The sequence below is a fragment of the Cariama cristata genome, unplaced genomic scaffold (assembly GCF_000690535.1).
Source record: "Cariama cristata isolate BGI_N322 unplaced genomic scaffold, ASM69053v1 scaffold12719, whole genome shotgun sequence".
Lineage (NCBI taxonomy): Eukaryota > Metazoa > Chordata > Aves > Cariamiformes > Cariamidae > Cariama > Cariama cristata.
In genome coordinates, this window is record NW_009637503.1 from 82,540 (window position 1) to 98,215 (window position 15,676).

At 44.2% G+C, this 15,676-nt stretch overlaps 1 protein-coding gene across 1 annotated transcript in view; it reads right to left on the reverse strand.

Moving 5' to 3' along the window:
- Positions 1 to 11,592, reverse strand: part of TFCP2L1 (transcription factor CP2-like 1) — a gene marked incomplete at its 5' end in the record, with an annotated part of 28,267 nt that extends 16,675 nt beyond the window's left edge. Inside the window, one exon of the mRNA XM_009708355.1 lies at positions 11,441 to 11,592. Coding sequence (XP_009706657.1) covers positions 11,441 to 11,592 — 152 coding nt within the window. The remainder of the gene's footprint in view (positions 1 to 11,440) is intronic.
- Between the last annotated feature and the right edge of the window lie 4,084 nt (positions 11,593 to 15,676).

Here is a 15,676-nt window from a genome sequence, read left to right on the forward strand (position 1 = left end):
ATAGATTAATGCAGATTAGGCTACATCTTTCGGAGTCAATGCTTGGTGGTAAAGCTGGAGACAGGGACTATCGATGCTGAGGCCCTGCAATGATTCGAATGAATGGTCTGACTTCGACCAGGGCAGTATCTGGTCCTTAGTTGACAAGGGTTTAACATCCACTGGGCTCAGATGCAAGGAAGAGCCTGAAGAACAGATTTGTGGCAATGGAGAGCAGCGGTGGCTGTTTTAGAGCAGTCTTCCTTTACCAGGATGATATTCATCACTGCTGAATGTTAGACTTAAACCCAGTGCTAAAGGCCAACAACTTGCTGAAACCCTTTTCCTTCCATGCTCTCAACATTGGCCGTAGCTGCACCACCACAGGCAACACAGGTTCAAGATAGCTTCAAAGTTGGTGACCAGCCTGCTCTCTGGTCATGATGTAAGATTGGACACATGGATACAAGGGCACCTAAAGCACCTCTGTCACTCCCCGAAATGAAGAGGACATCCTGCAGACAAATCCCCATCGTAGCTGAGGCCAAAGCAGCCTCCTGCCTGCGCGACACCGTGCTCCCCTCACCCGGAGCTTCCCGCAACCCTTCTTCCCTACCTCAGGCAGAGGACAGAACAGTAATAAATATTTAGAAAACCACAGTAAATTCCTGAGATGCAATTTGTCTCCCAGCTTCACTGAAAGCTTCAGAGGCATCAATAAAAACCTGGGTGGGTGATGATACACTGTAATTTGTATTTTGAACAGACATTCCCTGAGCAACAGCAAATTTATGCAATCTCCTCCTAGACTAGGGTTTGAGTAACTCTGCTTCACAAACAAGAGTAGTATCCAGCAAAGTAGTAACCACCCAGGTCCAGAGAGTTCCTGCTTGGTGATTCATAAAGCAACTGCATCTGTCTTAAAGAGGATTTATAGACTGTTTACTTTAACTTTTATTGTCTTTGGTAATTATGGCACATTAAATGCAGGCATGACCACCTAGTTTGAGGACAAAAGAACTGAGAGTCGTCAATTTGCTATGGATGAAAAACAATTTAGTTCAACATTGAACACCTTCACTCACTGAAAAGGTACGAGCCGTAACAGCTTAACTGATTTCCATTGCTGGAATTTAGTCAGCCATCAGGAATTTTTGGCAATTTCTGATTATAAAGATTATCTTGATTTCAGGCTCAAAGTTACATTTTGTTCAAAGATGATTTGCTACACAACCACAATACCCGGCTTGCTTTTTTTTTGTTTTGGTGTTATGTTTCAAGGGCCACTTGCTCTACACATTTTGTGGTTTTCAGCACGATACACTGATGCGATACACTAATTTCCAATTAGGATGCTGATGTTCCAGAGCAATATGACTCAGGCCTTACTTAATCTAGCCAAGTAGTCTGCTTGCCTTTACAGCAATTAATTAAACCCTAACCTTAGACTAAGCAATATACCCAACAAAAGTCTGTGGAAAGGAAAAAACACAACTGCAGGTCCTCTTTCTCAGAATGGATCCATGCAGCACTAGACAGAACCAGCCTGGAAACTGTTTGATTATTAAGCCAAGCTGGCCAATAAAAATTCCATTTAGCAACTTTATATGCACATCCTAAATAGCGCACAGATAAAGGCAAAGGAATGCTGACAGTCAAATGCAGCACAAAGGAGGAGGGGAGGAAAAAAAAAAAGCAAGCATTTATCCTCCCAAACCCAAGCACATCCAGCAGGCAGGAGGATCACCTTTGAAACCGCCAAATGCAACTATTCGGGGCATCAGGCACACACAGAGATTTTACTGACAAGAAAGATTAATGAACCCTCAGGGTAAACAGGCAAGAGTCATAGAGCTGGCATCTGAACTTGCATGCCTGATTGCCCACACCTTTTTAGCCAGACAAAAGGAAAAAAGAAAACTTAGCATAAGACTTGAAGTGTCCCATGTGCAGACACTGCAGGACAAGGAGCAAAGGCAGAATCCTCCCTCCGTGGGCCACAAACGGCAGTGGATATTCTGCAGTTGCTTACTGCAGCGTTTGACAAGATGCTATAGGAGATCTTTATCCAGCGGACATTATGAATTCACTAGCTACACAATAGGCCACCCTGAAAGCTCCCACTCTGCTAGGAACATGGAAATCCTGCAAAGAAGGACCAACTGTGGGCCAGGAAATGCAAAAGGAACACAAGAGTCGTCCTGACAGTGCAGGCCCATCTGGCACCACATCTCATCTTCAACTCAGTGCCTAGTTATAAGCACTCAGAGATGGAACAAGGTGAATACAGTCAGCCCTTTCCTGGCTGTATCTTCCCAGTTTCTAGTATGCAGTGTCCAGATTGTATCCATATCAAGTTGCCCAGTCATGACCAATGCTCAAACTCCTCTTCTCTGTAGTCTCCTTCCAAACTTGCTCATGCTGTGACAGTAAGAACCACAATTTACACATGCCTTGCTTTAGTGTTCACAGTTTTGCCCTTCACTTGCCTCCTACCTGTTTCCTTTTGCAGCAAAGCCACCTGAGCTCCACTGTGTTTCGGTACCCATTTGAGCCCAACACCGAGGATACCTGCCCTACTTGCCACTACCACCAGGGTAGCAAGGCTACAGGAACACTGCAGACCAATTCAACTACTAATTCTACTACCACACCATAGAGATTCACTGTCATCATCTCTCTTCCTATGTTTTTCATCCTTTTACAATCTGCCCCCAACTCGAGGGGGTTTCTTTGTCCCCTTCTTTCTCTTTCCCTACCTCCTTCCTGTGGGAAAGCCAAACACATGCCTTGGAGCCAAGTTTGCTGGAGGAAAATTTCAGTGCTCATTTTCTATATGAACATTTGGCTGAGCCCTACTCTTCCCAGGCTTTTGAAGATGGCCTATTTTACAGTGGTGACACTTCATAGCTAACAGGCACTAACAGAAACACTCCTCACTTACAATGGTTTCCACCCAAAAGAGAGGGATGTACATTTAATTCCTCCAAGACTATAGTCTAACTTTGAATCAAGGACACAAAACCAGCAAAACCAGCCAGTAGACACTGAAACAGTCCCAGTTGCCAAGTTCACTGTGTGCACTTGGACTTCTCTTGCATAGATCTTGTCCACTTTGTTGGACCTCACCTAATCTAAGCCATGGTATAAACTTTGATTTTCAATACAAATTAATCTGTGAAGAAATTACGCACTTCTGAAGGAAAGCTGAAAAAATATCTGCCCTGTGAAAATAATTTCTTCCTGTATTTCCACTTCTCTAGCATGTACTTGAAACACCCAGGACTATCTTAGTCACATCTGTCCAGCTCAGAAGAAAACGTCAGCCCCCTCTGTGTAAGTAAAAAATACAAGCTTTTTCTGGTTTCAGCCTGTTCTAAGTCAATTTGGACAACAGGTTTTATAGCTCTGTAAGGGTAGCTTTGTGTGTAATATTTACTTGAGTTTCAGATAACTAAGAATGGTCCTGGGTGAGGGTGCTGAAGAGGGATGCAGAAGAGCTGAGTTCGACTTCTGACCCCACCCAGGAGCTCCCTCAGATGCCCTCAAGTAAGTTGCTTCCTTCACCACCTTTCTGCAGTGAGAAACTGGGAGAAAGCAAGCGCTACTCCTGGTAATTAGTGATAGGACAAGAGGAAACGGTCTCAAGTTGCGCCAGGGGAGGTTCAGGTTGGATGTTAGGAAGAACTTCTTCACTGTAAGAGTCGTTAGGCATTGGAACGAGTTCCCCAGGGAGGTGGTGGAGTCACCATCCCTGGAGGTGTTCAAAAAACATTTAGATGTGGCGCTTCAAGACATGGTTTAGTGGGCTCAGTGGGCATGGTGGCGTTGGGTAGACAGTTGGCCTTGATGATCTTTGAAGTCTCTTCCAACCATAAAGATTCTATGATTCTATGTGGCTACTCAGTCAGTGCCTACCACAGAGTAGGGGAAAAGACGCGACTGGCCACCATCCCATCAAAGCAGGCTGTACCTTCAACACCAGTCACAAATGTGGCACCAAGCTAGGGCAAGAGGAATCTCACTGCTCAAGTACTTGCTGTCTAGTTTCAGGAACACATAAATGCTTGCTAGGAAGCAAAGTGGAAAAAAAAGTGGTTTTTTCCAGCCTCTTTAGAAAAAAGTATCCTATATTACTCCTATTAAAACAGTTAATTATGTCAAAACTACAGCATTTCTCAAGCTTCTTATTGCTACCTAAAATGTGATCTTTTAGAACACCAAAGATTAGAGAAAGCTAATTGGAAAATTTCCACATCTTCTCAGATTGACAGGTACATTGATATAAACATCAAATGCTGCAAAATCATAGGCAAAGATTTCACTATCATAATTACAGGAATCTCAAAGTAGATATGGATAATGGGAGAAAGTAAAAAAGTGACGTGGAATATAATGAAAAAATCTTACAGATATTCTCTTACTTCTCACTACACTCAGGGGAACTTCTCAGCACTTCCTTCCTTCACAGATATTGAAGATTTATGGAAGTGGGAGAACAAAATACAGTCTAGGAGTTTCCAGTAGGAGTTGTGCACAGGCTACAATCCAGCAAGTTCACAATCCCATTTGAATTTCATCCAGATGTTAGCAACAGAAGAAAGGATTACAGAAAGAATAGAAAACAGCCTCTTGGTTAAAAGACAACTGAGATTCTAGCTTCCTAGGGACAACAGAAGTCAGATGCTCTACTTACGCAGAGGTGCCCTGTCATCTGAAGTAAGATTCATAGTGAGCTTAGGGATGGTGTGGTTTGGAGACAGGGTTGTTTATCCTGGGCTGCCAAGTGAAGACAGAGCTGCCAAACATATGGAGAAATTACTGCTAGCACAGTTAAGGGCTTCAGCTGAGACACCAGAACCTACTCAGAGCGGTCTTCAAAGTCAGGCAGGAGACAAATTCCTTCTCCAAAGATGAAGAGATGCACCACAAGAACCAAAACCACCAAGTAGCCAGTCTCAGAAACGGGAAAGACAAACCAGCTTCGTTAGCCATTTTTTTAAGACATCCAAACCCAGGAATAGAGTAGAAAGCGGTCAAGGAGCAATGCAGCACCCCACAATGATCAGGGATCTAGGATGCACAGGTGGGCAGCCACCAGGGAGCACCCGATATTCAGAGCCTCAACGACACAACGTCATTGTTGTGCCTGTGGTCTCAGGTAAGGGTGGAGCGCATGTTCATAAGGGAGAGGGCACCAGGAGCAGAGCTCCTTGAAATACCCAGGGCCTGGTCAGTAATGGCAATGACTGTTAGGAAAAGAGGCAGTACTTAGCATGGGACAAAGCAAAAATATCCCCACAAACAGCTATAATTAAACCAGAAGCATATCCAGACAGAGCTGGTCTCTCAGCCTTCTCTACACTTCATTTAGGCAAATAGAAAATTGTTCCAGAAACACTACAAACATTCAGACAGTTGTGACCCCATAAAAACTCAATTACGTAGGAGTTAACGTCAATACAAAACAGCTTTTTTCATTTACGGTAAATCTCAGTGTTTAAAACTGGGTTCTCTGGCTGTAGAAAATTAGACAACTGAATTTGAACTTCGGACTTTTTAAGGGAGGCAAAGGTTCTCTTTTGCCTTCTGTTGTAAGAGATCTCATCTCCTACCCAAGCAACTAGCAATCAGCTTCAAGGTGTCCTCTTCAGCTGCTCATTGCCCAGCGCTTTCCGCACCTTTCTTTGAAGAAGAAACCAGAACATGTCTGCAGTGAGCTGAGGCAGGACGACACCCAGCAGATTTTAAACACAGCCCAGCTCAAAGTGTACCAGTTTATGCACACATGTCTTGAACCTGGATACATGCCTTTGCACCCGAGAGATGAAATTTGGGGCTTTAAATTAGGTGTGACCCCAACTTAAACTAAGTCCATCTTTAGCTTCATGAGGCACCTGTTGCTTATGCACCTCTACAGCAACACTCCCAATATCATCACAGTTCTTCAGATGTTAGTGGTTTTCTCTCATGGTTTGGGTTTTGGGCTTCTTTTCTGAACTATCTAGGACTGGCAATAAAGACAGCTCCTGGAAGACACTGTAAAGTAGAGATGGCCAGCCTTCCAAGCCCTAACCAGCTGTATACTAAAATCCTCACATGGCCAAGAACCACAGGTCACATATCACAGAACTGGAGAACTGAACAGAGCCCAGGAAAACTTTACAGGCAGGTGATGGCCGGTTACTCTGAAGTACCACTGCAGGACAGGGCTGGATTTGTCACAGAGCCTGCTCTCAGTGACCCTCTGCCATCAACCTTAAGCACCCTCTATTTGGAGTAATTTACATCTGAGGCTTTGAGCCAACCCAATGCTGGTCATGAATCAAAATTATGGCTTGAATAGCTTGCAGTCCACATATGGTTCTGGCACTGCAAGCTGATTCCCTTGGGTGATGACATTCAGGTTTTTGTGTTTTTTTTGGCTTTTCTGTTTTGTTTTTTAAAGGAATTATTTTATTTCCTCACATTTATTAGCATTCAGACCTACTGTACAGTGCTTGTTTCCTCTGCATTCCTCCTGGTGCAATTTCTGGAACCACCTTCATTGCTCCCATTTCTGTCCATGTTTGAAACCAGTTCCAACCAGCCATGGTCAAACCACACCCTGTATGACTGCAGACCATGGAATATGCAACTGCATCAATCCCTCTTGCTAAAGCAGTGGTTTGTAATATGGTTGCTGGTTGATTGTTTGTCTGAAAAAATCTCTATCCACAAGAGACGCTGAAATAGTGCTAAAAGGCAGGCTAGTTCCAAAAATGTTAGGCGATGTTTGTGCTGCAGACTTCTGGACAGCATAGCTCTGACAGATGCGATCCCTGACCAAAGGAGCGATGCCAGCAGCAGCTCCTAATGTGAGAGCAGCACCTTTACCGGGTTTTGTGGACTGAAGGTGGAACAGTGTTAAGACACCATATTAAGTAGCTTATGGTTTGTCCCGTCAGATAAGTAATCCTCCTGAGATTCAGTAAGGATCTCTTAATGTAGGATCTGCCCTAAAGATTAGCAAACTAAGACCATGTTCAATTTGGGCTAGCAGAGCTCTGGCTTCAGTTTCCCAGGGAATGTAGGAAGGCAGGGGGGAAAAGGGGGAAAAGAGATCAGGAAAGACAAGTGTAATGAGTCAGTCTTTGGAAACCAAGCTAAGGTTTTGACTCTAGTTACTCCATTTACAGGCTGATTCTAGAGCTGCAGCCAGCGAGCACTCAGGGTTTCAAACTGGAGCAGACAAACTTGGGAGCCTGCCACTGCTGAATGTCCCCAAGTCAACTTAACACAACAGCTAAGTTCACTCCCTTATGCTCCCTCACAAATGCTTCCCCTGCCCTTGCTGAAAACACTGGTCTCCAGCTCAGCAGTCCTCTCAGTTTCCTCTTTCACCTGTGTGGAGACCCCAAGCCAAAAGACCTCTTCCTTCCCAATGCCACTGACCATCTCTCTGGGTCTATCCAGCAAGAGGCAAGGCTCATGAGAAGTCATGATGGTCCACAAGCCTGGAGACCTCTCCCATCCCTCTCCTGTTTGCACATAAACACAGCCACTGGACTGCCCTTCTTTCCAGCCCATATGAAACCCTTCCAGATCTCACCTGAATCTCTCCACCAGTTCATCTTCTATCTCTGCTATGCATCTCAGCCTTCAATTTGCTACCCAATTCTCCCAGCTTTCCCCACTCCATAGCTCTATCAGACCCAACCTTTCTTCTATCCAGTCCCGCACATGCACCATGCCTTGAGCTGGTCCACTCGCCAACCACCATTGAACCAGTCACATCTGGAGAAAGTGTTTCAGAGCAGGGAGCAGAGCTGCTTCACAGTGACAAAAGGTCAGTTACTGAGGGTTGAAGAGCTCGAGTCAGGACAGAACACTTGGACAGCAAGTGGCAAAAGTCACCCAGCAAGCAGAAAACCCCAAACCCAGTCCTCACAATTTGGGTAAGTAACCACGTTGTATGTGAATTGCTTTGTTGGAGCTGGGACAGCCACTGTGTCTTTGTTATCTGCCTTACTAGGAGCCTGCTATGACTGATGCTGTCATCAGCGCAGACAGGGTAGAGGGACATCCATTAATGAAGTTACCCATTTGCTAAAGTAATCCATCACAAAACTCAAGCATACAAGGAGGAAGGGAAGTTTTATGTAACAGTGTTTGGCCAGACCATGATAAGCACAGAAAGAGGGTAAGGTGCAAGAGGTACCCCTTTGCTTACAGTCAGCGTAAGGCGATAAGGTGTAGGAAGAGCTTCATGAGATGGCTACGGCACTGCAGCTGGGTCACAGTGCTCTGGAGTCAGTCAGCTCTTCTGCCATGCTGTAAGTATTGGCTCCAGAGACCTGGGCTGCCTCAAGGTTCCCTTCACATACCTCCTCAGGCTCATACAACATCATTCTATTAATGGGATTAACTTTCTGTCAGAGCCTTTAACTTGCACTTAGAATCATAGAATCGTTATGGTTGGAAGAGACCTCAAAGATCATCAGGTCCAACCTTCTACCCAATGCCACCATGCCCACTAAACCACATCTCAAAGCACTACATCTAAATTTTTTTTTTTTTTTTTTAAACCACCCCGAGGGAGGGTGCGCCCCCCCCCTCCCTGGAAAGCCTGTTCCAATGCTTAATGACTCTTACAGTTTACTTACAACTTACTTAGCTCTAGCTCAGGCAGGAAAATTGAGATCAGCGTGTGGCAGTGCCTGAGTGGGATTCCCTGGCTTGTGTTGAGCAGGTCAAAGTAAAGAGTTGCAACACCCTCCTCTAGTTTTGGAGAAGGAATGGGAAAATGGGAAAATACCTACACAACAGGTACCTGCTGGGAAACCATATAGCTCAAGAATCAAAAGTGTCTCCCACAGAGAAGTGTTGCTGCAAGGAGAAGAAAATTTGACTCAAGCATTTTAATTTTAAACAGACATATCTCCTATTTTCATTCCAGAAGGTCAGTTCATGAGAATATGCTTTTAACACAGATGTTTTGAAAAAGACCAAATATGCATTTATGTAGAAGTTCCCAAACAGAAACCTCTAAGTGAAATGGGAGGATATCTGCCAATGCAAATTGATTCTTTGTCCTGGAATTGCAACACAAATCCTCACCTCTTCTTAACCCCAGGCAATGTCCTCACTGATACCCCACCAACAGAAATTAGACTCCCCAGCTCCGACCACAGCTGGCTGAAAGGTGTGTCCAGTATCCTCGTCTCCCCATATCTGTAGTTACCTTCAGTGAACCCACAAGCTTCTCACAGCAGCTCATATCCACATGGAAACAGACTCTAGTCCATTTTTCTTAACTAGCACTGGCAAGGAATTTTGGTCTAAGGGACTTCGTATCAAGGTAGACTACATGTCAGACAAATTTACAGTCAAGGTCTGCTCTTGCTATCAGAAAGGGTCAATGCTGGGACCAAAAGTGCAGCCAATGGTGTGAACTTCAAAGCAACCTGCTGGAGTGGAGCAGAATGGCTTTTAAAGTACGTACATTGCAAGATCTCAAGAAAAAAAAATCCATCTACAGAGAGCCTCGAAGTTAAGGGATTTTTCAAGAAACCCAGAGCATCTCACTGTAAGGAGGAAGACAAATCACTTGGAACTTAAATGAGGTGAGGATGCTCCTGAGAAAGTGGCAGGCAAACGCAAAGGTACTGCCAAGAGGAACAGAAAGCAGTGAATCATTTAACTGTCAGGAGATGCCCCACTTTTTACCACTAATCACCCCGAAGACCTTCTAGGAAAAGATACTGTTTCCATCTGCTGTGGCAAGCCAACAGAACTAAGGAGTGCCCACTTCTTCCCTCAGCCCCTTCCCAACCCTGCCCCACCGCACAGCTCCTGCCAGCCTCATCCCTGCTTTGTTCCTCCAGGCCTGTCCAGCCTCACGCTCACCAGAATGTATTCTGCAAGGATACATCCCACTTTCCCTCTTGAGGGAAGACAGATGCAGACAATATCCAAGAACTGATGGTCTGCCAAGGAAACAGGTCAGTACTGCGTCAAGATGGAGCAGGAGACAACTCCTTGCAATAGTAAGCAGGAAAAAGCCTAACACAACATGGTCTATCTACAAAGGCAGTAATAGTCTTACCTTGCATAGGAAAACATAGACTGCTCTAGTTATACAGTTTTAAAACTCATGGCATTGTGTAAAGAGTTGTCTACCTTCTGCCCTACCAAGGTAAAAAAGCAGGCACTGCCCCATGTATGCTAAAGCATTTGGCCATCGACTGCTTTTCACAACAGAAAATGTTTTACTCCAAAACAGTAAAGAATTGTGTTTCACAGGAAGATTCATCTGCATCTCACCCTTCACATGCCCCATTATCACCTCTTCGGGTCTGCTGCATTTGGATGGATAAACTGGGACAGCAGTCACAAATCTCCAGCATCTTTTGATCCTGGGAGAGAGCACAGTGCCAGCTTATGTGACATGAAACATCTGGCTCCTTGAGTACAGCCTGCAGCTGTTGATCTTTCTATGGGGGTTCCATGGGTCTACCAGCTAGCAACACTGATCCAGCCACCAGCCGCACCTGAGGTCAGGGTTTTTTGTGCAAGCATTGAGAAACCTAGCCAGAGAGGCACCTGAGTGAGCTTCATGCTCAGTGCACAAAGCTTAAAGAGCTGGAGAAGATCTCGGTAGCAGGGCAGGCAGCCTTCAGCTTGTTGCTGGGCTAACGCTCTTGTTTACAACCTGGCAGAAAATAAGTGTAGTAAATTTTAGCATAATCTGTGCCTGGAGAGGTCTGATCCCCCAGGACCCACACGCAGGAGGTTCTGCAAAGTGACAGCCAAACTCCAACCACAGATATGTCTGCACGAATTCTGCCAAAGGGGAAAAAAAAAGCCTAGAGAAACACACAGTGCTTGTTTATCTAGGAGTGAAAATTAGTCTAAGAGGTCAGTTATAGAGGAATGTTGCTGCACTGAACCCCAGCACCTTGTCAAGTTAGGGACTGAGCAGAGCCACATCACCCAGCCAGTCAGAGCGATGTTGCACTCTGCCCAGACCACCAAGGAGTCCTTGGATACCTGCTAACTCATCCTCTGGTAATGCCCTCCAGCAGTGCTTGGGGACTTGCAATGTTAAGAGCCCTTCCCAACCCAAAGTTTGCCAGTCTGCTTAATTAATCTGGCCTCTTAAGATGAAGGCAGAAGGCTGCAGTTTCAGTTGTCCAAGATCAAGCCAGTACCTGGCCACAGGGGACTGTGCATGCTATAATGCTGCTTTAAGTCAACAGTTAAATCAGTGGTACTTCATTATTTTATATCAGTTGACAATCTGGTATATAAATGTGGAAAAATTAAGTATTCCCCCTTTCCTCTATCCCCCTCCCCATTTCTATCCCTCTTTTTCCCCAGCCCGCTGCCCTCCCAGTAAGGCACAAGTACGGGATTCAATCCCTCTCCCATGAATCATTCCCAGAAAACGTGCCCTCTTTCAGTGTAGTGCAAACCCTACCTTGGTTGAGGTAGGTCAGGGTTTCTTCGTGCAGTTTCACAGCAGGTGACGTGGCTGTGCAGAGGACGTACTGAAAGGGTGGCAGTTTGGCATCGTTCTCAGGAGACAACTGTGGTTCTTCCTGCTTGAAGATCGGCAGTGCAAGGACATCTCTGCAACATACAAGTCACACACACTTAGTTACAAAGACTTTATGGAATATCCTAGCCTTGATCTGCACTTGATTCTCATGCTCTGAAATAGTGGAGACGATCTCTGGAGAAACACCACATTGATGGCTAAAAAAGAAATAATTTGGCCTGTATAATGTAACAAGGCAACTTCTGCCTCTAGGATGTCAGCACTGGACACAAAAGAACATAGCATTAGCAAAACAGAGTAATCCAAGAACTAAATTATGTTTTTAAAACATAAATCAGGTTTACTTTTCAGTTAAGCAGTCTTCCTGATGAGGAAAAAAATTATCAAAAATAGATTCTTTGTCCTTGTGGAAATACATTTGTTTAAGAGTTCTTGGGTTCTAAGACAAAAGCCTTTCAGAAAAAAAAAAAATGCAAGAAAGGGCGCTATATTTTGACAGCTGAAAGTAGACATTTTACTAATCTGACAAGTAGCAGCCAAGGGTGAGGAGCACGTTCAGCTCTGGTGTAAAAAGGAGACATTCAGGTAAGTGACACAAACTGCTGGATTAATTGACTCACAACATCTCCTTGCACTCTAATAAACCCAGTCTCAAGGAATCGCATAGCTCAAGTCAGCATTGGGCTACCTTCGTCAGTGCACACACAGGTACTCAGGAGCAGCTTCACTAGGACCTGTACACAGTCCCAGTTTTTGCTCCTTTACAAGGTGTTCATGCTGACCTGCCTGCTGACTTAAGTGTCAGACCGATCCCAGCCCATACTAATTCCCAAGCAGAACAGGTATTAGCAAGGCTGAGGGCACAACAGAATGATTAGCACAAAATGAGATGTCAGGAATAAGCATCCTTATCTCAGCATGTCTGATACTGAAGAACCACATTAGCCTTTCCTCATGTCGCTAACATCTCTGATCATTGCATCTGACTGCTTAAGCCATTAATATCCTTCCAAATTAGGAGGATTATGTTGAACACAGAGACAGTTCAGAATAAGAAGTGATTCTTTTTTTTTTTTTACCCCTTCCTCCATTTCCTCCAGATGTGTGAAGACTCGAGATTCCCATTACAGAGGCTACAGTTCCGCTCCTTTCGATAATCCCATACAGGAAAATCTTTAAGAAAAACTGTTCAGGAACATGCCAGCATGTACAGGCATGCTCCCTATGGAAAGAGCATTAAGAATTTTTTCCTTGCGTGTTCAGTTAATGATCCACCCTGCATTCACTCACAGCACCCACAACCTTGAAGGCTACCCAGGTCATGAGTGAAACGGTGCAGCAGTTCATAGCAAACTGCTGAACTGCCTGGTTCAAACGCAGGTACTCCTATTTATGGCAAAATAAAGCCAGAGAGCAAACTGTGCCATTTCAGACACAGACAGGAGAAAAAAAACACCCAACTCTCTTTCTATTCTCTCTTCCAACCCCACCCCCTCCATATTATCACCAACTCAAAGGCATCCAGCCCCATTCGCTTACTGGCATTACTGACATACTCACGGTTCTTGCCTCTTGCCATAGAGAGATGGCATTTGTTGGTTTTTTCCTTAGTGATGATGATTTACTACAGTAATGCAGTGACAGAAATGCCTGCAGTAGATTTCTGAAATAGATAGCATTGCTACACACACACACAGAGGATCTGATACTGCTCCACAGAGTTCTCTCTCTCTCTCACCCCGATGCCAACATTTGCTCTTAACACGCCTGTCCGCACAGTGCTATTGGAACACGTGTTGCTTTATAGATCAGAACAGGTCAAAAACTCTGAAACCTGAAAATTTCTGCAGTTCCAGAAAACAGCACACAAAACGTTGCCCAGGTTTAACAGTTAAGGGTGAGGAATTTGTACACCTATTCAGCTGAAACAGTTGAAAAATTTAAGCAAGAGGAAGTCAAAATTCACACATCATTTTTCACATCAGGCTCTTAACACCTCTAACACTTGCTGGAATCTGATCGCTGAAGACTGTAAGCGTGGAGGAATCCATGATTTGGTTTCTGGAAAGCTTTGCCGTATTAAAGTGCTGATGAAGCCACACCAGTTAATTAAATCTTTATTCTTATAGCATTTGAACTAATGGCCAGTGGTACCCATGGCTTTGGATCAAGCCTTTCTAAAACATTTCACCTTATTAAAAGTTTTTTGGAACTTAGAAGGATGTGAGCAACAAATCAAGGCTTAAAAGATTTTTCTAAGCTATAGGTATATAAGCCACCACAATATTTGTTCAACGCCTCACTCAAGAGTTGCAAATCAAGTTTTGAAAAAAGCAGGCTCTAACAACAGTTCCCATCCTTAAAAAAAATAAAAGGAGGGAACCCTTAAAACTCTCCCAAGTTTCACCTTTATGCTAAAGCTTTACAGTTATGGTCTTAAGCAATGGTTAGTCCCCTTACCTGGGGAGGGAGAGAGTTATTTGAGAGTTCAGTCAGCTGGCAGAACAGAGTAAAATATATACTGGGTTTCCATAAAAGTGAATGAAGATTGACAAAGATTTTTCTGTAGTATTATCTTGCTGTAAATACAAATACCACTGAGGTATAGCAGAATTTACATGGATGTCTCAGATATGCACAAAGCCTTTGATCTCTGCAAAGTATAATTGATACAAAATTTTCCTACAGCTACTTCAAGGATTGTACTATTTCAGCGTCCTCTGCAAAGTTGCTACAAGTGGGTATGGAGAGCCTTCACAAAGGCACAGCTCAGCAGAAAAATGCCCCTCTAGAAATGCATGTCTTTACACATTCCCATGGAGAGTGAATTGGCCAGAATTAGAGGTCCTGATAAAAAACAAGGGTTTTATTCATCTGACCTTCCCTGAAACACCTGAGGCCATTGCTGCCATAAAACTGGTTTTAGGGCTTTTAGTCGCAGATCAAAATCACCAGTCACAGCAGCAGATACTCACTAAAGCTGAAGTTTGTTCCTAAAACATTGATAGATTACCTTCATACTAGCAGCCTTCCTGCCAGGTCAGGTATCTTTTCTCCCCCCAGCCAGCATCAAGCCAGCAAAAATAATCTGATGTGTTTTCTGGCCAATTAAAAGGAATTTGAATTGTGGGCTCAAGCCTGACCCAGATTTGATGATCTTATAGCATCCGTGCTACAAATCCATGGAGTTAATGAGGCAGCCTGAGCACCGTAAGTGCTCTCTAATGCAGAGACAGTACGCACAAGTACCAACGCTGATGCTCCTCTTCTACTCCTCACCGTCCTAAATTAATCAGGTTTGCAAGCAGAAAGCAAGAGAGAACAAGACTTTTGCCATACACGTGTTGTTAAAACAGACTTACTCGGATAGAGGGAGGAGGTGAAGAACCTTGTATAAAGAAGTCGAGAAGCTGCCAGAAAGCAAGAATCTCACAGTATTGTATCATCATTTGCAAATACACTGACAGGGAGCAGGAGTAGTCAAGACTGCGTGTCTCCTTGCAAAGGAAGCATTATCTGTGTTCAAAGTGCCTTGCCAAACAAACTCGATGCTCTCCCAAAAGCGGTTATTTGGGGGTACATTTTAAAAGCAAGGCTCTTGGGGCACAGCCAGGCTCTCCACCACTGCAATTCAGAATTCAGCAGAGGAGCAGCAATTGACACCAGCTGAGAGCTCAGCTTTACATACTCAGAAAAAAAAAAAAAAATCATAAGCACCCAGCAGAAAGGAAACTCCCAAAGTTGTCTCCTTTGTTGTCTTTTGGAGGGAGGAAATACGGGTTTGCGCTACACGTTACAGACTATTGTTTAGCAGCCCTTTTGCTTAAATTAGGCACATTTAATTAAACACAACTGTGTGGAGGCAGGAAAAAGCTGGTTTAGACAAGTTCAGAAAGTGAAATTCTGAGATTTTTACCCATCGTCCCCCCCAAAAAAGAGAAAGAAATCCGTCCTGAGAAAACTGGATGCTCTCTTAGTTTTCCAACAGAAATTTTCCATGGACTTTCGACAGTGCTTTGCAACTGTTACACCTTCTCCCTTTGACCTGCGCTGCCTAAGCCCTTGAGAAAAGGGAAGCCGGCAAAAGCAACGAAGCAAAACTGCAGATAGCTGTCTAACTACGCGCTAAAAAAAAAAGATAGTAATTTTTTTTAA